The sequence below is a fragment of the Triticum urartu genome, chromosome 5A (genome assembly GCF_056163025.1).
Source record: "Triticum urartu cultivar PI428250 chromosome 5A, HENAU_Tu73, whole genome shotgun sequence".
NCBI lineage: Eukaryota > Viridiplantae > Streptophyta > Magnoliopsida > Poales > Poaceae > Triticum > Triticum urartu.
The window spans coordinates 669,530,742-669,556,013 of NC_141877.1; the positions used below are offsets into that span (position 1 = coordinate 669,530,742).

Here is a 25,272-nt window from a genome sequence, read left to right on the forward strand (position 1 = left end):
CAGCGGCGAACAGAGGATCATAGTCCTAGGTAATAACCAGACCGCCTTTATGTGCAAGTGGCTGAAGCTCCGGTGACTAGCCGGACTGATGGGTTTGCCAAGCAAAAGCGGCAACTTGGTGCGGCCGATGCCGACATCATGCTTGTCAACAAGCGGCTTGACGAGGCACAGGGTAAGTGATTTCTCCGGTGATCAACACATAGTAAGAGGAGCATGATGCCAGTATTTTTTATATGTTGTGACTGCAGATGGAGCTGCCACAGTGGAGACCCTTCGGGCGGAACTTGCCCGAGCCAAGGAGCAAGCCAGAAATAGCGATGCGGCCGCTCTAAAGGCGGTCGAAGAGCTGACGGCCGAACAGGCCGCACATTGCCAGAGCAAGGAAAGAATGGCCAAGATGGCCGTTGAGTTGAAAGATGCCGCCGACCATTACCAGCTTCTTGAAGAATAAAACCGTGCAAAGGCGACGGACCTAGAGAAGGCCATGGTAGCATCCAAGGAAGCCCATTCCAAAATACGAGCGGCGAAGGAGGAGCTGCATCAAGCTGGAGATATCGCAGCTGGGAAGCTCTTTTTGTTGCAGACTAAGTTCGGAGATCCGAAGTATGCGCCTCTTGATCAACTATGGAGTTCTGCGGACGCCTACGTGGATTTGGCGGCAAGTGCTGCTGATGCGGTCGAGTACTTCAAGGATAAAAAAGATCACGAAGTGGAAAAGCTGTTCTGGTCACAGTTCCATGCTCCAGTGCGTCCGCTGCTATTGAATGAGCAAATGGCCGAGTGGGCCAAGCTCCATAGGTTGTCCGGACTTGCCATGAGGTCTGTTGTGGATCACCTGTGGCCGGGAGGGCCAAGGCCGAATAGTTACTTTAGTTTAGTGCAACAATTCCTTGGTGCTGTGCCGCACATCGATGCTATGAAGAGGTCGGCGTGCATAGAGGGTGCGCGGATGGCCTTTGCCCGTGTCAAGACATACTGGGCGGAGATGGAGGCCACCACTGTTGCAACACAGGGTTTGGCCGTGGGCCGAGTGGCTGCCGAGCACTACTTTGAAGAAGTTCTTGAAGGCGCTCGTTCGATAGAGGCTCAGTGCTCGAAGAATATTATGTTCTAGTGACATGTACTCCCATTGTAAAAACAATGTTTTATTGAGGTATCAAGGCTATGTTTATAATTTTGCCTGAAAGTATTATGATGCCTCATGTGTGGCCGTTTATGTAGATATGTATATAATTTGAAAGTTTGTAGTTGTCGGCTTCCACCTCCACGCATATATATAATGCGGGGGTGTTCACAAAAAATGCGTATTCACACTTGATCCAACGTCTTGGTCCAATAAGGAGGTGGTAGCGTAGCGAACAAGGCAATCGGACTATATTGCTTTAACACTTTCACTTAGCCATAGGAGTTTGACGATGGGGCTACTATATAACCCCTGGTACTTCTACGCTCATCTGAATACGGGGTGGGTATGTACATGACCGGGAAACGGCCCTTCGTTAATGCGGAGGAATCCCGAAGATTCCGTTGAGTCATCGAGTGGCTGACCAGTCTCTCGCTTTATCATGACAGTTAGTTTTCGGCTTTCTCTACTGAGGTGCTCATCCGGATGAACCAGGGCACAATCGCAGTAGTTCTCCCAGTGCTAGCTTAGCCGATATAGCAGAACGTAAAGTACCAAAACGTGGGAGCCGGGCAAACCCAACATTTGTCCAAAGACATGATTCAGAGTTGATGCATATAAGGCGGAACTCGTGACGCCGAACACTCCCTAAGGTATTCGGTCTTTATAATATATGCCAGGCTGAACGAGGCCCTTAATAATAAACCCTGGGTGTCCACGTACATGCAATATCCTGATGTGGACACATGCCAATACGTAGGCATCCTTGTCAGTTGTATTGAGTATCCGGAGGATGTGAACAACAAGAGACAGTAAAAAAAGGTTTACGCAGGGTCTTAATCTAAAAAGAAACCTTGGAGCGGGTCCCTGCTGCACGTCTGTTCCTGTGTCTCCGTTGTGCCGTGTCCTGGACGGGTGTAGCACGATTGTCATCTGTAAAAGAGAAGAACTTAGGTGAAAGTTGTCGTGCCAGAAAATTGGTCATTATCAATAAACCATTAAAATTCAAGATAAGTCAAGTTGAGCCGGACTAGCTCTGATTACACGTGGGAAGCCCCTGGTACCGTCTAGGAGGGTTTGATCATCAAACCAGTCTCATGTATTTGTAGTGGTGCACCGGACTCGTCTAACCGTGTCCGTGGTCTTGAGGACCTGTCATTTTTTCTGGTTGGTGAGGCCGTCTAGTGCTCGGCGGCTAAAGCCGCCGCACATTCTTTCGTGCGTAGAGAACGCTCAGTGTTTCCGCTAACTGTGATGGTGCCACGTCGACCGGGCATCTTAAGCTTGAGAGAAGCGTAATGCGGTATTGCATTAAAACGAGCGAAAGCTGCTCTTCCGAGTAGTGCCTGATAGCCACTTCAGAATGGAGCGATGTATAAAGTTAACCTTTCGCTTGGGAAGTTGTCGGAAGAACCGAATACAACCTCTAGTAATAGAGAGCCCGTGCAGCGGGCTTCTAGGCCTAGTATTACTCCCTTGAAGGTAGTAGTACGGTGGCTTATTTTTATCGGGTCTATCCCCATTTTGCAGACTGTGTCCTGATATATCAGATTTACACCACTGCTGCTACCATGAGGACTCGTGTGAGATGGTATCCGTTTATTATTGGGTCTAACACCAAGGCAGCCAATCCTTTGTGTCGGATGCTTGTCGCGTGATCCCCGCGATCAAAAGTGATCGAGCAGACCAACCAGGGGTTGAACCTAGGGGTGACGGGCTATATGGCGTGTGTGTCTCGGAGTGCATGTTTGCTTCTCCTCTTCGCCACATGGATCATGTTGACTGTTTTAACCTCTGGTGGGAATTTTTTCTGTCCTCCAGTGCTTTGCTGGCGAGGCTCATCCTCGTCTTCGCTTGGTGTCTCCGCCCCCCCCCCCTTGTGTTCGGCATTTAGCTTACCGGCCTACTTGAAGACCCAGCATTCTCTGTGGGTGTGATTTGCAGGTTTATCGAGGGTGCCATGAATCTGACATAGTTTGTCAAGAATCTTGTTTAGGCCAGACGGTCCGTCTCTGCTGCCTTTGAAAGGCTTTTTCCGCTGACCTGGTCGAGAGCCCCTGAATCCGGCGTTCACCGCCGTATTGTCTGGGCTATCTTATTTATTTCGACGCTTTCTTTTATTGTATCGTGGTTTTCCATTGCCATCCCTGACTTCGGATGTGCTTGGGTCGCTGGTGCTACTGCGGACTAACCAGTTGTCTTCGCCCGCGCAGAAGCGGGTCATGAGACTTGTTAGATCTGCCATTGTTCTCGGTTTTTCTTGGCTGTCTGGCGAGCCATTCGTCTCGGACGCTGTGTTTGAAAGCTGCTAAGGCTTCAGCGTCTGGACAGCTGACGATTTGGTTCTTCTTGGTAAGAAACCTGTTCCAAAACTTTCGGGCGGACTCTCCGGACTGTTGAATTATATGACTGAAATCATCTCCATCCGGAGGTCGGACGTAGGTCCCTTGAAAATTAACCTGAAAGGCATCCTCGAGCTCCTCCCAACTTCCAATTGAGTTTTTGGGGAGGCTTTTCAGCCAGTGCCGAGCTGGTCCTTTAAGCTTGAGGGGCAAGTATTTAATGGCATGGAGATCGTCTTCGCGAGCCATATGGATATGGAGGATAAAGTCCTCAATCCAGACCCCAGGGTCTGTGGTCCCGTCGTATGCCTCTATGTTCACAGGTTTGAATCCTTCTGGGAATTTGTGGTCCAGCACCTTATCGGTGAAACATAGGGGGTGTGCGGCACCCCTCTACTTGGATGTACCATGGCGTTCGGATGGTTGTGGTATTTGGTTTTGATTTTGTGCCGAAGCATGCTTCCTAGATCCATAGATGGATCTGGTTGTACCGGATTTTTGCGCAAGTCCTCACGTACATCGTGTGTTGACTTATGTGTGTATTTGTTATCCGCTCTATCGCGGTGACAAGGTGGTGGATCCGGCCAGTTGGCCGTTTCATTTTTTGGCTGTGTGGGCTCTAAGGCCTCATCGTCGAATTTAGGTAACAGCTTGCGCTTTGGATAACTCTTTGTGTGGTAACTTCCACCATACTTTGCTTCGTTGTCGAGCACTTTGTTCCACCTGATGTTGAGTGTATTTTGTGCGGCCTTAAGCCTTTGCTTCTGCTTTTTCAGACTCCTCGTTGTGGCAATAAGCCTTCTGCGGAGGTTCTCTTGCTCCAAGTGCGTTTCCGGGATGATGTGTGCATCTTCGTCCGGACTGTTTTCCTCCCCAGAGGGGGTTTGATGAGGTTTATACTCGGCGTCGCCGTGTTCGGACGTTGGATCCATACTATGTTCGCCGCTTGCAGCTTCATCATGCTCTGCCGTCGGGGCCATCTGGTCGTCGTTTCCTCTGGAGTCGACTGGAGTGTTATTTTCTCTTGCGTTGTTATCGTTGTTTTTACTATGGCGGGATTTAGAGCGGCGCCAATGAAGTCGGCGCTTGGGTTGCTTCTTGGAGGGGCCATCCTCCGCTGTCTCTTCGCCATTGCCTTCTTTGGGTGTATCCACCATGTATATGTCATGTGATGAAGTGGATGTCCGGCGCCCTGTGGGCGCTGGTTCCTGTTCGTCTCCTGCATCTTCGTCCATGCCGTTGATGTCTTCGGAGTCGAAGTTGAGCATTTCGGTTAAGTCGTCGACAGTGGCTACTAAGTGGGTGGTGGGCGGGTAGCGTATTTCTTCGTCGTCCGTATCCCATTCTAGCCGGACATAGTTCGGCCAAGGTTCTCCTGACAAGGAGAGAGACTTTAATGAATTTAGCACATCGCCGAAAGGCGAGTGCTGAAAGATATCTGCGAAGGTGAACTCCATGATCGGCGCCCAATCGGATTCGATGGGCACAGATGCAGGCGGCTTGGAGCCCGTGGCCGGAGACGAATCCAGTGATTTGGCGACACGGCTCTCGTAAGGAGTGAAGTCAGTATCCGGTTCCATCGCCACTGAGAGTGCGGCCTCCATGGCGGGTCTATCCCTCCATCCTTGGATGGTGCAATTTGCTTCGGATTGAAGGCCGGAGTAGTTGCAGATGCCATCTCCCGAACACTCTCCAACGGCAGAGTTACGTCATGCTCGTTGTGACTGCGCGGCGCACCTAACATGGGCTCGAATCCGTCGAAGATCAAGTCTCCGCGGATGTCGGCAGTGTAGTTTAAGTTTCCGAATCTGACCTGATGATCAGGGGCGTAGCTCTCGATCTGCTCCAGATGGCCAAGCGAATTGGCCCGCAGTATGAAGCCGTCGAATACAAAGATCTGTCCGGGGAGGAAAACCTCACCCTCGACCACATCGCTAACGATGATCGAAGGAGCCATCAAGCCTTATGGTGACGAGAAAGTGGAACTCTCAATGAAAGCACCAATGTCGGTGTCAAAATGGCGGATCTCGGGTAGGGGGTCCCGAACTGTGCGTCTAAGGCAGATGGTAACATGAGACAAGGGACACGATGTTTACCCAGGTTCGGGCCCTCTTGAAGGAGGTAATACCCTACGTCCTGCTTGATTGTTCTTGATGATATGAGTATTACAAGAGTTGATCTACCACGAGATCGTAGAGGCTAAACCCTAAAAGCTAGCCTATGGTATGATTGTATGTTTTCCTATGGACTAAACCCTCCCGTTTATATAGACACCGGAGGGGGCTAGGATTACATAGAGTCGGTTACAAGGGAGGAGATCTACATATCCATATTGCCTAGCTTGCCTTCCACGTCAAGGAGAGTCCCATCCGGACACGGGACGAAGTCTTCAATCTTGTGTCTTCATAGTCCAACAGTCCAGGCAAATGATATAGTCCGGCTGTTCGGAGACCCCCTAATCCAGGACTCCCTCAATCACCCTCTACTCTCTTGTGATGAATTGAGTTTTCCCTTTGAAGTTATCCTATCAGATTGAGTCTTGAAGGATTTGAGAACACTTGATATATGTATTGCATGTGCTTATCTGTGGTGACAATGGGATATCACGTGATCCACTTGATGTATGTTTTGGTGATCAACTTGCGAGTTCCGTGACCTCGTGAACTTATGCATAGGGGTTGGCCCACGTTCTCGTCTTGACTCTTCGGTAGAAACTTTGGGGCAATCTTTCAAGTTCTTTGTGTTGGTTGAATAGATGAATCTGAGATTGTGTGATGCATATCGTATAATCATACCCACGGATACTTGAGGTGACATTGGAGTATCTAGGTGACATTAGGGTTTTGGTTGATTTGCGTCTTAAGGTGTTATTTTACTACGAACTCTAGGGTTGTTTGTGACAAGATTAACTTTGAGGTGGTTTCGTACACTACCATAATCTCTTTGTTTGTTCTCCGCTACTAGTGACTTTGGAGTGACTCTTTGTTGCCTGTTGAGGGATAGTTATATGATCCAATTATGTTATTATTGTTGAGAGAACTTGCACTAGTGAAAGTATGAACCCTAGGCCTTGTTTCCTAGCATTGCAATACCGTTTGTGCTCACTTTTACCACTTGTTACCTTACTGTTTTTATATTTTCAGATTACAAAAACCATTATGTACTATCCATATTGCACTTGTATCACCATCTCTTCACCGAACTAGTGCATCTATACAATTTACCATTGCATTGGGTGTGTCGGGGACACAAGAGACTCTTTGTTATTTGGTTGCAGGGTTGCTTGAGAGAGACCATCTTCATCCTATGCCTCCCGCGGATTGATAAACCTTAGGTCATCCACTTGAGGAAAATTTGCTACTGTCCTACAAACCTCTGCACTTGGAGGCCGAACAACGTCTACAAGAAGAAGGTTGTGTAGTAGACATCAGTCAGCTGGAGATATTTGAGACGCTCGTGGGAATTGAGTGTCAGACATTTATGGTGACATGGAAGGATAACCACAAGTTCAGGTACAATGTTGTTTATGAACCAGGTAACTCAGAAGAAACTATAACATGCAGTTGTCTTAGGATGGTTCGGAAAGGGCTGCCATGCAGACACATCCTTTTTGTTCTCCATCATCTAAGCATAACTGAAATACCAAAGTGTTGTGTCCTTCATTGGTTGTCAAAAAATGCGAGAGATGGGTTGCCTGTGCAGCGGAAGAGTGATATGTTTGGATGGGGTTGGTCAGGGCCATTAGAGTGAGAACGGTATAGTCAAATAAGCATAAAAACCGTAGAAGCTGCTCATGTTGCAGCAAATGATCCCTTCTTGTTTGACGAGTGAATGAAGTGTCTGGACAACATAATAGCGCGGAAAAAGATACCAGAGAAGGAACTTATAGGAAGTAGAAGGTATGCTAAGCTTATGAAGGAGGCAAGTCATGCGCCACAAGTTGAACCTGGTATTGGTTATCCTGAGAAAGTTTCGATGAAGGGTGCACCTAAGAAGGGGCGGTCAAAGGGGGCCTTGACATTACGAAGAATGGTAGGCCAAAAGATTTTAGAGAGAAGAAAAGTGGTCCTTTGTGCAGTCTGTGTAGTCTCCCAGGTCATAACAAGGCTACATGTAAATTGAACGAGAAGTAAGGTGCTACCTTCTTATTTTTTTTATGTTGCTACTTTGATTTCATCGATTTTATTTTCTCACCCATTTCTTTATATTTTGTTCATGAATTAGGCGTAGAGGAGCAGCTTGGTTTGTTGGAAGAATAGAAGAAGTGGTCGCACGAGTCATCTCTGAATAATCTATGTTGTTTTTCATTCGTACTTGTGTCTCAGAAAACTTAATAAGTGATTTGTTCATGTTTGATGAAAATACTTATGTGAACATATATTATACTAGGGGAAGTGCTATACTTGTTGAATGAATTGCCATGTTTTTGTACTGCTATGTGAAAGAGTGTTTTAATACTATTCATTAAGCCTGACCGACGTCAATCGTCAGTGCTATACATGTGTTTTCGCCGCCGGTAGTTTTACTGTTCATTTTGCCTGACCGGCGTCAATGTGGGAAAAAAATGCCCGACCGGCAGCTGGCGACATATTTTCCACCCAAATCAAGCCTTTGCAGGCGACTCGGGAGGTCCATAGGGCCCAGTAGGTGGGTCCAACGGGGCGGCGACATCAGGAAGTGGTAGCAGAGGAGTTCGACCACACTATCACGCGGGGCTATTTAAGCCGGTCGTCGCCCCCGCCCGCTTCTGATGTGAGACTAAAGAGATGCGTCGGTGCGCCGTGCGCGCGACGGGAGGGTGAGTGGGTCGGGGGAGGGGGCGAGTCGGCGGCTTTTGTATTGGGCCGAACTGGGCCGGCGGCCATGGTAGATAAATCGAGCCTAGTAAGGGTTGTGTTGATCGCCGCGTGTGGCGTCGTTTATTTAGTCCCACCTCGCCAAAAGAAGGGCGCGCCCACCGGCTTAAATAGTCGCGTCGGCAAACTCTCCTAAGCTTCTCTGTTACCAGCGCCTTCCCAGCCCCGTGGGGCCTCGCTTGTGGGCCCATTTGCGGGCCGAATTGACCCCCCGAGTCGCCTTCGGGCTTGATTTGGGTTGGTTTTGTAGCCTTCTATGGGCCCATGAGCGAAGGTCGGGCATTTTTTTCTGACGCAAATATTTTTGCTCATACAAGCGGGCGGCTGCCTCTTTGGATGTGTGTCAAAGAGCCAACAGACTGCGGATTCATAATCACAAAATCATACAGCATATACAATCTCAATAAATCAACTTAAAAATCATCATCCATAATGATGCAAATATTGTAACAAGTACAGACGATGGCACCTTTATTTAGTTGCGAAACATGCAAAATCATACCGCATTACAATAAAGAAATGTCTTAATATCAAAATTGTTCCAAATGCCGTCAAGGGCACGTTTATTTAGTTGAGGTAATAAGAAAAATAATGTCCTAGTAGCCAAAACCCGATCAACAGACTCATTTCTTATCCATGGTCTTGAGAATCTTCCCTTTCACAGTTTTCATCGTGTTGTATTTTGAAAAAAGTATTTCAGCTAGAATGCGTCCCCTTGAAGCATTAACCTCAGCCTGATCAAAGTCCAATATCCAATCATCGCCGTCCCAGTGTTCAATGCATTTCACCACAAAAAGACCACAAGAGACTCTGCAAGAAACCACGAGTCAAGCTTTGTTGGATCAGAGAAGTGCATACAAATTCAACATTTGAACATACCCGTCATCTTGTAACGGCATTTTATACTCCCTTATTGGCCAGGAAGATACGTCAGAATGTTCCGCATGTATAAAGGAGTTCACCTCCATCGTATCTTTAGCTATTTCTGCCCCCTGAAAATAAAAATGTGAAATTCATATGAAGTACATATGTAATTACTACTATATCTTGTTTTATGTAAAGTTGTAAGCTGACCAGCTTAGTAATCTTTGCAAGAACTCTGTTGTTGCATTTACCAGTAGAATTTAAAACTTGAAACTTTTTTTTCTTGTTGTGCATCAGAACTGTTTTTTTAGAGTACGCAATCGCGTACCTTAGCTTTATAGAAAGCAGAAATATGTACAAGAATGTGATATAAAGAGCCCAGGCGCCACACACTAGGCCACCCTCCGGCCCGAAGACTCCACTCCTACCACTAAACTCGAGTACTCACAAAATACATTGACTCCGGTACCTCCCGCCCTAACCCAAGTTTGCAGCTCATCGAACACTTGAGAGATGAAAGTAGCTACAATAGACACTTCTCTCCTAGGGCCGAAGACCATTCCGTTGCGATGCTTCCAAAGGTGCCAACAAACAATCATGATAAGTGAGTCAAACCCCTTTCTGTTCTCCTTCAGCATCCTCTTGCGGGTCTCCATCCACCAAGATATAATGGAGTCGTTGGTTGTAGGCACGAGCATGATGTTGATGCTGGCTCTCAAGATGTGCATGAGAACTGTTATCCAATGGTTTTCTTCCACATGAAAAGGAAAAATTCGATATGGCTCATACAATCATATAGTAGTATTATCCTAGCCGTTGGCCCTCCTCGGGTTGCATGCGCGCTCAAGTATTCAGCGACGTATTGTGGGTGTTCTTTCAATTTTCTACAGTGCATGCGCAGGCTGTCAATCATCATTTATAAGGCCTAGCTACTTCGGTTACAACGGTGTGCGGTGCCTCTCCTTTTCATGGACCGTGGCACTGTTTATTTAGGCCATGTTTGGTTTATAAATCCTAAGACTTTTTTTAGTCTCAACTTATAAGTCCCAAGTCCTTAAAAAGTCTCTACATGTTTGGTTCCTGAGACTTCACATGGACTAAAAGACCATATTACAACTATAACTCCTTTCTTGAGAGTCTTATTTCATAAGTCCCAAATGCCCATTTTAAGTCCCTATAAATCCCTCTTGTTTGGTTTAGATAGGACTTATAGGGACTTTTTTAAGTTCCTGGAAACAAACACCCTCTTACTCTACTACTTACTATCTATGCGCGTGCGGGCCTATCTCTCCTCCCCACGCCCTCCCATCTCCTTTTACCTCACACTGCTCTTGCATCTGCATCCATGGAGGCTTCTTCCTCCTCCAATCCACGGGCTGTTAACAACGAGCTTCGCCCCCTGACGTGCCCTAATTGCGGTCGTGAAGTGTTGAGCGACATATATCCATGGTTGAAAAAAGGTCCGGCAACCGATATTACAAGTGCATCCTATGAGCACAAGATCTCTGAAGCTAACCCTCGATGTGATTGGCCCGTCTTTCGGCTCACCTTTGCTTTTTTTTTGTTTTTTTACCCATTTTTTGTGCAACCTAGATAGTACCACTTACTTTGCATGACAGGACGTCCCTACCCTGCCGTGCTCGACGCTGTCAGAGATCGCCGCCGGTTTGAACCTCCTTCACCTGTGTCAGTTCAATCCCGCCATGACGAGTTGACTACTCGCGGGAGGATGGGCACCGCATGGTCCCGAATGATCCACATGTCTCGACGTATGGATTCCAGCAAGCACCCCAAGGAAGATCCACATCCAATGCCGACTTACCTAGGATCTTTCTACTCTTGGCGGTAATCAACTTGGTGGTCTCTTTTGTTACGGATGGAAATGTGTGTCTTGATCCTGGGTTTGGTTTACTTTAAGTCAGTCATGGGGTGGTATGTCTTACTGTCAGGCGTGAAGTGTGTGTGTCGCAGACTAAGATGTAATCCAGATTCCACAGTGTGTCCTCTTCTTTTGTTTGAGCGGCTATTGATGAATGCTTAGTACTGCTTTTGACTGAAATTACTACTGATGCATTAGAAAGAAATCCTGGTAGCAGAGCAGCATGCTTGCCACACGTAAATACATAGCTGCATAGTGAATTCGTCATCACATCCCGACGCTGGATCGTTAGGAAAAGAAAATCTGGACCATGGTCCATCTGCAATGCGTTACCTGTACCAGCGGTCCATGCCGTAAGCGCAACCCACTCTGCAAGGGCCCACCATCATCTGGCGTTTGTAGGCCATGTAGTCTAGTCGCATATCCGGAAGCAAGTACGGTGACCCTAGACGAGACTGTAATTGGAGATATTCCTCAGCTCCAGGTAGAAGAGAACGATATTTTAGCTGCACCGTTTACTGAGAAGGAGATTCTGGATGCAATCTCACAAATGAAATCGAATAAAGCACTGGGACCAGATCGGTTTCCAGCTGAATTCTATAAGAAATGTTGGCATATTGTTAAAGATGATCCGGCATATAGTGTCGTCTTAGCAATGTGTTGGCAGACCATCAAGCTGGAGGTCATGGCCCTGTTTGAGGAGTTCTACTCGGGGTCCATGGATCTTGGGCGTCTTAACTATGGGATCGTTACCCTCATCCACGAAGTCCTCCACGAGGTCCGAGCGAAACACCATTGTGCAGTCTTCCTGAAGCTTGACTTCCACAAAGCGTACGACACAGTCCACTGGCCCTTCTTGCCGGAAGTGCTGCTCCGCAAGGGCTTTGACGACCGGTGGGTGACTAGAGTTATGCAGCTCGTCTCCTGCGGCCGGACCATTGTGAACATTAACGGTGACATTGGACCCTACTTCCCCACCCTTTGTGGGGACCGTCAGGGTGACCCGTTCTCACCGTTCCTGTTCAACATGGTGGTTAATGCCCTTGCCACCATCCTTGACAAGGCCAAAGTTGCCGGCCATATTCGTGGCATCGTCCCCCATCTAGTCGAAGGGGAAGGGGTCTCCCTCCTGCAATATACGGATAATACCATAATAATGGTGGAGGGCACAGTTCAGGACATTGCTAACCTGAAGTTCCTCCTCCTGTGCTTCCAACAGATGTCAGGGCTAACTATCAACTTCGATAAGAGCGAAGTGATGGTTCTTGGGTATTCCCTGGATGAAGCACAGGCTATTGCAGACTGACTGAATTGTCGGTTGGGTTCTTTCCCCAGGACCTATCTGGGGATCCCCATTAGTGATTCCGCCTCACCATGGTGGACCTTCACCCCACGGTGACCCGGATGCAACATCGGGTTGAGCCCTCGAAAGGGCGCTGGTTGTCGAAGGCAGCTCATGTGATCCTCATCAACTCCTCGCTTGCCAGCCTTCTTTGGTTCCTCATGAGCTTCTATAGCCTGCATGAGACGCTACATCAGGAAATCGCCAAGTATCAATCCAGATTCTTCTGGGCTGGTGAGGGTGATAAGCAGAAGTACCATATGGTGAGCTGGCCCGATATTTGCAAACCCAAGGACCATGGCGGTCTTGGGATTTTGTCCTCCCGGCGCATGAACATTGCCCTCCTGACCTGTTGGCTCTGGCGCATTGCCAATGGCGATGGAGGCCTTTAGCTCACCATCTGTGACGCCCGGGTAATTAAGCTACAGCGACCCTCTGCTAATGATGCCACGTCACCTCGTTTATAGTTGCTAATCTCGAGTTAGTTCGAAACCGATTCAAATTCAAAATCAAAATCAAGCAAACAATAAAAGATTTTCAAATATTAAAACTAAAATGTTCAATAAATAGTAGATAAATCAGAGGCTATGATAAAATTGTATACAACATTATTGAAATTTGATAAGTGACTTAAACAACCTCAAACAGTGGCTGAAAACATTATTTACTAACCTTTTTATTAATAAAAATAAATAAATATGAAATGATAATTACCCCAAACTAGTTTTTGGTGGTAGGATATATTGTGATGTGAATTGTGGGCCAACTCTCATATTTTACAAAACTCATATGGTGCCCAAACAATTAGCCAAAACAGAAAAGGAAATAAATAAAAGAAAAGAAAATACATAACAAAAAAAAAGAAACCCCCCAGGCTAGCTGGGCCTCGGCCCAGCCAGTGGCCTGCCAGGCCGGCCCACTCCCTCCCCTGGCCTATAACCCCGTGGGGGCACCAAACCCTAGCACGATTCCCATTCCCCCCTCGCACTCCTCTCTCTCCCTCCTCTGCCCGATCTGGATCGGGGCGAACCCCCCGATCCCATCGGCCCGACGCCGCCGTCGAATCCCGTCGCCCCCAGTCGCCCCACTTCCCCCCCACTCGCTCCACTCCCCCCTGCCCCCTCCCCGATCCAGATCGGATCGGGGGCGTTCGCCGCCGCCGCCCGGATTCCACGCCAGGACCCCCCCTCGTCGGAACAACCTCGCCGGTCTCCCTCTGCCTCCTCTTGATTTGGATCGAGGGGATCCACCCCGGCCTCCTCCGCGCCTCTCCTCTCCCTCACGCGACCCCACCTGGAGCCGCAGCCTCGCCGCGCCTGCCGCATTGCCCCCCCGACGCCAAGCCCGACGCCTCCCGTCGTCATCGCCGGCGCCAGGCACCGCCTCGCGTGCGCTGCCCCGCCGCCGAGCTCCGTCGCTGGATCCGCACCAGCTCGCCGCCCGTCCCCATCCTCCTCCTCGCCGGACGCCATCGAGCCACGCCGCCCCTTCCCTGCATCGAACGTGAGCACCGCCCCGTGCTCCCTCTCTCCCCGTGCTGAACTCGTCTCGCTCGCCAACCGCACCATCCCCGCGCCCAGGCGCTCGCCCTCGCGTGCCCCGTCGCGGCCAGCCCCCGGTGAGCTCGCACTCACCCGCGCTCCGGGTTCTCTGGCCGCGCCTTCTTCTGCTACTGCTGCCCACCACTATGTTCGGCGCCTCCCCTGGCCTCGCTCCACCGCACGCCACGACGCCCCGGCGCCTCCCGTGCGCTTATGCCATGGCCACGCCTTGGCCGCCCCCTGCCGCCGCTCTCCCTCCGCCGTGCAGCCCTGCTGCTGCTGCTGCTCCGCTGCGGGCGCCGTTCACCGCGCGTGCCCGCCCCCTCGCCGTGCTGCTCCGGCACCCCGCCATGGCCGGCGCCTCCCTGGTAACCTGGGCGTGCGCCCAAATAGGCTAGCGCCTGTAGCGCCGAGCGCCCCCGCCTGTTCGGGTGACGCCCGTAACCCGCACACCCGCAAAGGCCCCTGGGGCCTATGACAAGTGGGCCCCTGCCCAGAACGTTGCAGTTAAAATAAATAAATAAATAAATAAATAAATAATAATTAATTTAATTAATTAATTAGTTAAATAATTAATTAACTTAATTAATCCTGATTAGATTAGCCAAATTAATTAATTAACCTGACTAATCTGTTATTTAAACTAATTAAATTGATTAATTAGTTATCAGAGTATGACAGCGGGACCCACACGTCAGTTGACCAGTCAACACCTCTGTTGACTGCTGACATCATGCTGACGTCATGCTGACGTCAGCGTACACTGTTCTGGATAATGTTGGGTTTAAATAAATAATTAAAATCAGAAAATGATTTAAATCTTTAGAAAATCATATCTTTTAATCCGTAATTCGGATGAAAATACTTTATACATGAAAGTTGCTCAGAACGACGAGACGAATTTGAATACGCAGCCCGTTTATCCGCCACGCATCCCTAGCATAGCGAACATGCAACTTTCCCCCTCTGTTTCATCTGTGCGAAAACGCGAAACACCGGGGATACTTTCCCGGATGTTCCCCCCCTTCACCGATACCACCTCGTACCGTGTTAGGGCACACCTAACATCGCGCTTTGCCATGTCATGCATCGTTATGCATCTGTTTGCATTATATTCATTATTTCTTCCCCCTCTTCTCTCCGGTAGACCACGAGACCGACGTCGCTGCTGGGGCCCCGACCGACTACGCTGTTGACGACCCTTCTCTCTTACCAGAGCAACCAGGCAAGCCCCCCCCTTTGATCACCAGATATCGCCTACTCTTCTCTATACTGCTTGCATTAGAGTAGTGTAGCATGTTACTGCTTCTCGTTAATCCTATACTGATGCATAGCCTGTCCTTGCTACTACTGTTGTTACCTTTACCTGCAATCCTAATGCTTAGTATAGGATGCTAGTTTATCATCAGTGGCCCTACATCCTTGTCCGTCTGCCATGCTATACTATCGGGCCGTGATCACTCGGAAGTTGATCACGGGTATATACTATATACTTTATACATGATACATGTGGTGACTAAAGACGGGTCGGCTTGAGGAGCACCCGCGAGTGGATCTTTGAGGCGGAGCGACAGGGCAGGTTCCGACCACCTAGGAGAGAGGTGGGCCTGGCCCTAGTCGACGTTCGCGGATACTTAACACGCTTAACGAGATCTGGGTATTTGATCTGAGTTTGGCCATTTGGTCTATACGCACTAACCATCTACGCGGGAGTAGTTATGGGTATCCCGGCGTCGTGGTATCAGCCGAAGCCTTCGTGACGTCAGCGACTGAGTGGCGCGCGCCGGATTGGAACGTAAGCCTGCTCTTGTATTAAGGGGGCTAGTTCTGCTTCCGGCCGCGTACGCAACGTGCAGGTGTGCTAAGGGCGATGGGCCCAGACCCCTGTGCGCTTAGGTTTAGACCGGCGTGCTGACCTCTCTGTTGGTCTAGGTGGGGCTGCGACGTGTTGATCTTCCGAGGCCGGGCATGACCCAGGAAAGTGTGTCCGGCCAAATGGGATCGAGCGTGTTGGGGTATGTGGTGCACCCCTGCAGGGAAGTTAATCTATTCGAATAGCCGTGATCTTCGGTAACAGGACGACTTGGAGTTGTATCTTGACCTTATGACAACTAGAACCGGATACTTAATAAAACACACCCTTCCAAGTGCCAGATACAACCGGTGATCGCTCTCTCACAGGGCGACGAGGGGAGGATCATCGGTTAGGATTATGCTATACGATGCTACTTGGAGGTCTTCAGTCTACTCTCTTCTATATGCTGCAAGACGGAGGCTGCCAGAAGCGTAGTCTTCGAAAGGACTAGCTATCCCCCTCTTATTCCGGCTTTCTGCAGTTCAGTCCACATATGATAGCCTTATTCCATTTGATACCAATGCATACATATGTAGTGTAGCTCCTTGCTTGCGAGTACTTTGGATGAGTACTCACGGTTGCTTTCTCCTTCTTTCCCTCTATCCCTTCTACCTGGTTGTCGCAACCAGATGTTGGAGCCCAGGAGCCAGACGCCACCGTCGACGACGACCCCTACTACACCGGAGGTGCCTACTACTACGTGATGCCCGCTGACGACGACCAGGAGTAGTTAGGTGGATCCCAGGCAGGAGGCCTGCGCCTCTTTCGATCTGTATCCCAGTTTGTGCTAGCCTTCTTAAGGCAAACTTGTTTAACTTATGTCTGTACTCAGATATTGTTGTTTCCGCTGACTCGTCTATGATCGAGCTCTTGTATTCGAGCCCTCGAGGCCCCTGGCTTGTAATATGATGCTTGTATGACTTATTTTTATTTGTAGAGTTGTGTTGTGATATCTTCCCGTGAGTCCCTGATCTTGATCGTACACGTTTGTGTGTATGATTAGTGTACGATTGAATCGGGGGCGTCTCACCATCATCCGGAACAAGTACCTTCGGGGCCAGCCACTCGCATTCTGTCAGCGCTATGGTGGCTCCCAATTATGGCAGGCCGTCATCCAGCTGCTACCTGTACTCCGCATTGGCACGTCCATCTCGGTTGTTACTGGATCCTCGACCCTGTTCTGGTTTGATCGGTGGATCGACGACCTCCCCTTGGCCGTGCGATTTCTGGAGCTCTTCGCCATTGCGGTGGATCCTCGGGTCTCTGTCGAGGCGGCCCTTATTGACTTAGGGCGCCTCACCTTCCGCCGCCCCTTTGGCCCGCCTGAAGTGGCCACTTGGGATGCCCTCCTCCAGGACATCGCCCTCCTCCCGATGAACGTCGTCGACACCCCTGACGCCATATCTTGGCGACTGGAGCCCTCCGGCTGCTTCTCCACCAAATCCCTCTACGCGGCCATCACCTCCTCGACGGCCTCCGAGCCCTTTAGTTTGCTTTGGGATATTCGCTTGCCCATGAAAATCAGGATCTTTCTATGGCAATGGATCCGCGGCCGCCTCCCGTCCGGGGTGGAGGTCCTTAAGCGTAATGGACCCGGAGATGGGATTTGTCCTTTGTGCGGCACGGTGGAGGATGCTAACCACATCTTCTTCTCTTGCTCCACGGCCCAGTTTCTATGGTCCTATTTCCGTGAGACTGTCGGTGGCCAGTGGTGCAACACCAACTTCCCTGACCTTCTTGCGGAAATCCACGCCTCCCCTCCCCGCTACCGCCATATTAGATGGTTATGCGTTGGGGTCCTTGCCTGGACGCTTTGGACCATTCGCAATAAGCTTGTCATCCAGAAGGTGCCTCTTCGACGTGCTACTGACGCAATCTTTAAAATGTGTGGTTACTTGCAGCTTTGGCGGCCGCTTAGCCGCCCCCAGGACCGGGACGCCATCAACACTCTCCTCGCCGACCTTCGATCAATGGCCTTCCGCTTGGCGCCCTTGCTCCCCCCCCCCCGAGCCCGACGAGTTGCTCTTATGCGCCCCGTGTGTGCATGTTTTTTCTGGTTTTCAGGGCTTGTTGAGCTGTGCCCTCAGCACTAACCCTTGGATTCTCCTCTGTGTGAGACTTATGTGTGTGTGAACCTTGTTGGATGTTTGGCTTGGGCAGTTGCTTTATAATATAAAGCGGGGAGAAAGCCTTTTTTGGTAAGATAAATTCCACAAAAGTGAGTTGTTCTACTTTGGGAAGGCCAAAGACGAACAAGATACATATAGAAAATTGTTTGGATGTGAATTGGGCTCTTTACCATTTAGTTATTTGGGCATACCGATCCATCACCATAAGCTACCTAATAAAGAATGGAAATGTATCGAAGATCGAATAGAAAAAAAGCTAAGCTGCTGGAAGCGTAAGCTTATGTCTTATGGAGGCCGGCTAGTGCTGATTAACTCAGTATTGACTAGTATGCCGATGTTCCTATTATCGTTCTTCGAAATTCCAAAAGGGGTACGGAAACGACTTGATTTCTTCAGATCTCGATTCTTCTGGCAGTCAGATGAGGCCAAGAGGAAATACCATCTCACGCGATGGGATATTCTTTGTCGCCAAAAAGACCAGGGCGGGCTCGATATTGAGAATTTAGAAATCAAGAACAAATACCTTATGAGCAAATGGCTCTACCAGTTAGAGACTGAGCCGGAGGGCATGTGTGCACAGATTTTGTGTAATAAGTATCTACAGTCGAAAACACTCGCTCAGGTTACCATGAGACCAACCGACTCGCCATTCTGGAAAGGGCTTATGAGAGTGAAGGACTTATTCTTTCGTAGGGTCAAATTCCTAGTTGGCAATGGGATGTCAATAAGGTTTTGGGAGGATACATGGTTAGGAGAGACGCCCCTGGCCGTACAGTATCCCAACCTGTATAACATAGTGCAACGTAAGGAGGATTACGTAGGCACATTTCTACATACGAGTCCATTGAATATCCAGTTCAGGCGGGCGTTAGTTGGTGAGCCTTGGACTGCATGGATGCACTTGGTTCGGAGATTGATAGATGTTCAACTCTCCGACCAACCGGATTCGACACAATGAAAAGTATCTAAGAATGGGGTTTTTACGGTAAAATCTTTTTATATGGATCTGGTTAATTCTGGCCCAATCTCGAGATCACTGCATATTTTAAAGATTAAGGTTCCTTTGCGTATTAAAAATCTCTATGTGGTTTGTCCACAAACAAGTAATTCTTACGAAGGACAACTTAATCAAGAGGAGATGGGTAGGTAGTCCACGATGTTGTTTTTGTGATCATGATGAAACAATACAACATTTATTTCTTGAATTCCCACTCGCCAAATTACTTTAGAGAACGATTCATATAGCCTTTAACATTACTCCTCCAGTTGACATTACATCGTTGTTTTGGAACGTGGTTAACTAGGGTTGAACATACTACGGCGGCTCGTATTCGGATTGGAATATGTGCACTTTTGTGGGCTATATGGAATTGCAGGAATGACTTGATATTTAATAGACAAAATAATTTAACTTTCTTGCAGGTTATCTTCAGAGCTACTGCTTGGATCTGTACATGGTCCTTACTCACTCCTATGGAACTCAGGGAGTCTTTGGTTACTAGATGCAACCAGTGGGAGATGGTAGCACGGGCTTTATTCAACCGGTTTGGATGACGGTCGCATAACAGGATAGGCGTCTAGAGAGCTTATCCTTCTTATTGCCATTTCGGTTTTGATTGTTGGCATGAACTTTGATTTTTTTTTTATTTTCGCTCCACTTGCGAGTTGTAATACTTTGAGGACTTTGTGCTATTTTATGAAATTTTAATAAGATGGCTGCATGCATTATTATGATGCAGAGGCCGGGGGTACGCCTCCATTTCCAAAAAAAATTACCGGATATTCATACGCCCCAGCCAAAATACCGCACTTTCGAAAGCTCACATATAAAACATTCAATGCGCTGGCGGGCTGCCAGACAAGGTTGATGTGTGGTGTAGATAGTAGGATCATATAGTTGTATGAGCCATATCCACTAGTAGAAAAACGACTTCTAGTACCGGTTTTTAAAGACCTTTAGTACAGCTTCTGGAACCGGCACTAAAGAGTGGGGACTAAAGGTCCCTCCCTTTAGTCCCGGTTCAACACGAACCGGAACCAAAGGCCCACCACGTGGCACGAGGCGTGCCGCGGTCTGAGGGACCTTTAGTCCCGGTTGGTAAGGATTTTTTTAATTTTTGAAATAAAGAAAAAACAGCCCGTTTACTGGACCGGCACGGCCTGCATACGACTAGAAATCCAATCTCTAGTTGGGCCAGGATGCAGGCCCGTATGGCCCAGTAGGCCCCACGGGACAGAAGACTTGCAATAGGCCCACAAAGACCTGCTTAGAGAGGAGCTCGACACGGTAGCCGCGGCGAGGCTTATAAACCGGTGCGAGCTCCTCTCAACTAGCGAGGTGGGACTAAACATTATGCACTGTGGGTGGCAGCGCACCACCTTTAGTATCGGTTGGTGGCTCCAACCGGTACTAGGGGGTCTTTAGTACCGGTTGGAGCCACCAACCCGTACTAAAGACCACCACCTTTAGTACCGGTTGGTGGCTCCAACCGGTATTAAAGACCCCCCCCCCCCTTAGTACCGGTTGGAGCCACCAACCCGTACTAAAGGCCACCACCTCTTTAGTACCGGTTTGTGGCACGAACCGGTACTAAAGGTTCGCCACGAACCGGTACTAATAAGTGCCGCCCGCCTAGCTGTTGGAACCGGCACTAATGATTACATTAGTGCAGGTTCAATTATAAACCGGGACTAATAAGTTTCACATTAGACCCTTTTCTACTAGTGATCGCTGCTTTCAGCAGTTTAGGGCCTCTCGTAAATAATATGATTCAGCATAACGCTTCACCAATTGAGACCTAGGGTTCCTCACCTAAGGGTAGGGTGTTACCTCCTCTAATGGTAGGGTGTTACCTCCTTCAAAAGGGCCCGACAATACGTAGATCGTCCTTGTCTCTTGAGTGCAGACATTGCCATCTGTCAATTGTTGGCCCCTCCAAAAAATCAGCTAGCTACCTCCCTACAACACTGTCGAAAATGATCACCGACGAGTTGATTGGCTCGGACTAGTTTCATGCCAACTGACTGTGCCCGCGTTTACGAATTGAGTAATTAATAATGTGAATTTGGAGCCAAAAAGTTTTACATCAACGTTACCAAGTTTTTGCAAATCAACAACCCAACGCCTTCACATGAAGAAAAACAACCGAACTCACCAAGAAAGGTCAAACTTATTACAGATACTGCAAAATTCTTATACAAACACGTGCACGCATTCCAGCGGATCTGCCGTCTAGTTCGTCGGATCGTAAATTCTTCTAAGCCTTGAGTGGCTTGCAGACGACGGTGGCGTGGTTGCGGATCTGGTTGCTGAACTGTCCGGGCTTCTCCGTGGTATCAATCTTCTCCTGCCCCAGCGGTGGCAGCAGCTGGAAGTTCTGCACCAGGCGGCCGAGCGTGATGCCGATGATGGGCAGCGCGAGGATGATCCCCGGGCAGCTCCTCCGGCCGACGCCGAAGGGCACGAACCGGAAGTCGTTACCGTTGGCCTCGACGGCCCTCTCCTCCTCGAGGAACCGCTCCGGCCGGAACTCGTCGGCGCGCACCCAGCGCTTGGGGTCGTTGGCGAGGAACCAGGCGTTGACGAGGATCTTGGACTCGGCGGGGATGTCGTAGCCGGCGAGCTTGGCGTCCTTGAGGTTCATGTGTGGCACGAGGAGCGGGATGGCCATGCGGAGGCGGAGAGTCTCCTTGACGACGGCTTGCAGGTAGGGGAGCCGCTCCAGGTCCGGCTCCGTCACCGCTGCATCGGGGCCTAGCACGGCGGCGATCTCCTGGCGGAGCTTTGATTGGATGTCCGGGTGGTTCACCAGCTCCGCAACTCCCCACTCGATCGACCACAGGGTCGTCTCAATTGCTGCATGTATGCAAAAGACTCATTCCCTTGTTAATATTTGTGCTAAATTAAATACTACTCTCTCCATTGAAAATGTTTTTTCGAAAGTCAAACTTCTCTACTAGTAGGTTTAACCGAGTTTATTGAGAAATATATTAATGTCTACGTGCCATACCAACTCAGTACTACTCCATTTAGGTATTGGCCCCTTTCATATTTTGTGCCTAACTTTGACCGTATATTTAATTAATAAAATATAAGTTGTATGTAATAAAATTTATATTGTTGGATTCATATTTGAAAGAGGTTTTCAATGATACTATTTCTAGGATATATAACTTATTTTATGATAGTTAAATCAAATGTCAAAGTTTGACTCAAACTACATGAAGGATTAATAAACCAGGACAGAGGTATTATTAATAAATTCATCATGAAATACACCAAAAGTTGTTGCACCGACAACTATTTAGGCTCTCCGCGTGTTCAAGGAATAATAGTGGCTCTTCGCCAGCTGCTCATCACCATCTCTCGTTGTATTGTCTTGAGATAAAAATTGCAATCGTGTGTGCTAGTTTTTATTAACAAAGAAAGGGTCTGCACTCTTTCCAATAAAATGTTAATTGGAGCATTTTCTTCTTCTCAAAAGTCAAAACTAGGTTGGACAAAAGATGAATACACATTTAATTGATGAATTTTACCGGCAACACGTGGGTTACATGGAAGATGTCGTATTGTCTTAAGATATACTACTAAATTGCAATAGCGCGTGCTACTTTTTGTAATCAAAGAAATGGTCTATATTTTCTTCTTAATAAATGTTTGGTAGAGCGTTTTTCTTCTCTCAAAAGTCAAAACTAGGTGGGACAGAAAGATGTATACATGTTAATTATATTTGCTTAATTCTGAGTTTTACCTGCGACGTTGATGTTCTCGACGATGTATAGGACATTGTCGTGGTTGATCTCGCCCTTCCTTTCGGCCTCGAGGATGTGGTCCATGGCGCATCTGATCTCACCGTTCTTCTCCAACGCCTTCCTGCAATTGTGAGATAATGCAGTAGATGCTTATCAATTTCCCCGTTGCATATCTGGTGACCTCCGTTATACTCCCTCCATTCCTAAATGTAAGTTTTTTAGAGATTTCAATATAGACTACATACAGATGTATATAGATATATGTTAGAATGTAGATTCACTTATTTTGCTTCATATGTAGTCTATATTAGAATCTCTAAAAAGGCTTACATTTAGGAACACAGGGAGTATCTGATAGTGGAACCCGGTCCACTTTTAATTGAATGGAAGAAAAATCTGCTGATCTGTTGGTGTACTTTCATCAACCTACATATGTACTTCCACTGTCGGTGTATGTATTGTATTGTCACCTCGTGATACCGAATCCTAGCCACTCTCACGTGGTCACTGCAGCTGGTGATCTGTTGGTGTACTTCCATCAACCTATGTATGTACTTCTCTCGCAAAAAGAACACCTATATATGTACCTCCACTGTCGGTGTATGTATTCTATTGTCACCACGTGAAAATGAACCCTAGCTACTCTCACGTGGTCACTGATGCACTGCAGCTGGTCAACGACCGCCAACACCAATGTATCCAGGCAACCGATGCAGGATAGGTACTCCTAAAGAAATCGAAGCTGATAGATGCAAACGGAATTAACATGTCCCACTTGGCGCGTACGTGCTTGCTTTATTGATGCAACATCGATTAACATTAACATGTCCTGGCAAGCATCGATCGGCACACGATCCATCGAATTATAAATGTAAGAGGCAATTAAGTAAGCTTACTTGCGCTCTTGGACGAAGTGGTCCTCGAAGACTTTCATCCTCTTGGCCTTGAGGTTGGTGCAGCGGTTGAGGTAGCCGCGGAGGAAGGGGCGGAGGATGGGGATGAAGTCGCCGTAGTTGTAGTCGAAGCTCTGGGAGAGCATGCTCCGCTCCGCGTTGAGCGCCCTAAGCTTGTTGAAGAGCGGGTCGGCGAGGCTCTCGAACCGGCGGTCGAACATGATGCGGAACATGTCGTTGTACATCATGAGCTGTAGCCTGCGGCGGATCACCACCCCCGTCGCCGACGCCGGGTCGGCCTTGAGGTCCTCCACCACCAGCCGGGCCTCCTCCTCCCACCCGACGCGGTTCTGCGCCACCACCTTGTTGGTGAAGAAGGGCACCGTCATGATCCGGCGCATCTTGCGCCAGTGGTCGCCATACACGGTGAACACCATGTCCTGCATGAATGCACGCATTTTTGTGTTTGTAATATGGTTTTGAATTTCAGTTTCAGAAATATTTCAGTCATTGTCGAGATTACCGGATTTCACTGAAATATACTGATTTCGGTTTTTATTTCGGCCAACGGATCGAATTTCTATTTGAACTTGATTGTATTTTATTTTTTGAATTTGTGTGTACTGCTGAAATTGCTGAATATTTGGACCTAAAGGTAATTATTTCAATGCGTACAGAAGTTAATGAAAATAAAAAAAACATTGAAATTACACTACTAGAAACCAGTCATTAGTACCTATCAAGAACTAGTATGTATATGCAAGAACTGTAAATTCAACGAACTGATTTATTACCTGGCCTTTGCCGGTGAAGATGTCGAATACGACGTTGCGGGTGCGGGAGCCAAACTCGACTCCCTGGGTGTGGAGGACCTCCTTGGCGAGCTCGGGGCTGGAGACGACCACCAGGTTGCGGACGCCCATCCGGAGCAGGAAAACCTCGCCGAAACGCTTGGCCATGCCCATGAGGTTGCGGTGGTTGAGGTCATCGCCCACCTGGAGCCAGTTGCCCACGATGGGGGCGCCGGAGGGCCCCGGGGGCAGCCGGAAGCGCTTGCCGGTCAGCTTTGCGACGGCAATGGCGAGCATTGCCGCCACGAAGAGGCCCAGGAGGGCCTTCTCCAGGAGGCTGACGTCCATCATTGTGTACTTGCGTGTGGCTGTGTATGGGTTGCTGCAGTGGAATGGATGGATGGATTAGTGGGATCGAGGAAACTTATAGAGGTGGGGGTTGGTGCGGAGCCACTACAATTTCGAAACCATTTGTATATATGGAGGTTGACATTGTTGCTAATCGGGATCTGGTCGAAACTTGAAAGCCACATGCATGCGAGAGTAACATGTCCACCGGTGGGATGGTAGGTGGATTAGGACGCCAAAGCTGCATCATCAAAGTTGCACGACGACCCCAAGCTCTGCACTCAGGGTGATGCCTCACATGTCATGTAGGATCAGATATCAGATAAAATAGCTTCGTATAGGAAAGCGGGATCCTTTGCAGGAGGTGGGTGCTTGAAAAGAAAAAGTGTGGTTCGGTGTCAAAAGTTAAAAAAGTTGGAGTGAAAAATAGAGATGCATATGTACTGAAGTCTTTATTTTTTATTTTTGTAATGAGGTCCAATAGTGGTAGCTTGCATTGAAGAGAAAAATAAATGTAGGTGCTTCAAATTACTTTTTGTCATGGGGCATTTGTATCC

The 25,272-nt window shown here is 48.4% G+C and overlaps 1 protein-coding gene across 1 annotated transcript; it reads right to left on the reverse strand.

Moving 5' to 3' along the window:
- Nucleotides 1–20,966: 20,966 nt before the first annotated feature.
- LOC125511525 (trans-cinnamate 4-monooxygenase) lies at nt 20,967–24,796 on the reverse strand. Its single transcript, XM_048676915.2, has 4 exons — nt 24,371–24,796; nt 23,580–24,016; nt 22,683–22,804; nt 20,967–21,787 (listed from the first exon to the last, which is right to left on the reverse strand). Exons 1-4 carry the CDS (start codon nt 24,716–24,718, stop codon nt 21,189–21,191), a joined length of 1,506 nt encoding a protein of 501 aa, XP_048532872.2. The 5' UTR covers nt 24,719–24,796; the 3' UTR covers nt 20,967–21,188.
- Between the last annotated feature and the right edge of the window lie 476 nt (nt 24,797–25,272).

What these genes read in the sequence shown, in the direction of transcription:
- LOC125511525 (XM_048676915.2), bottom strand. Translation starts at nt 24,718, where the DNA reads ATGATGGACGTCAGCCTCCTGGAGAAGGCCCTCCTGGGCCTCTTCGTG. An exon ending in CACTTCGTCCAAGAGCGCAA is followed by an intron (nt 22,805 to 23,579) that starts GTAAGCTTACTT and finishes TCACAATTGCAG; the next exon opens with GAAGGCGTTGGAGAAGAACG. An exon ending in CGAGAACATCAACGTCGCAG is followed by an intron (nt 21,788 to 22,682) that starts GTAAAACTCAGA and finishes GCATACATGCAG; the next exon opens with CAATTGAGACGACCCTGTGG.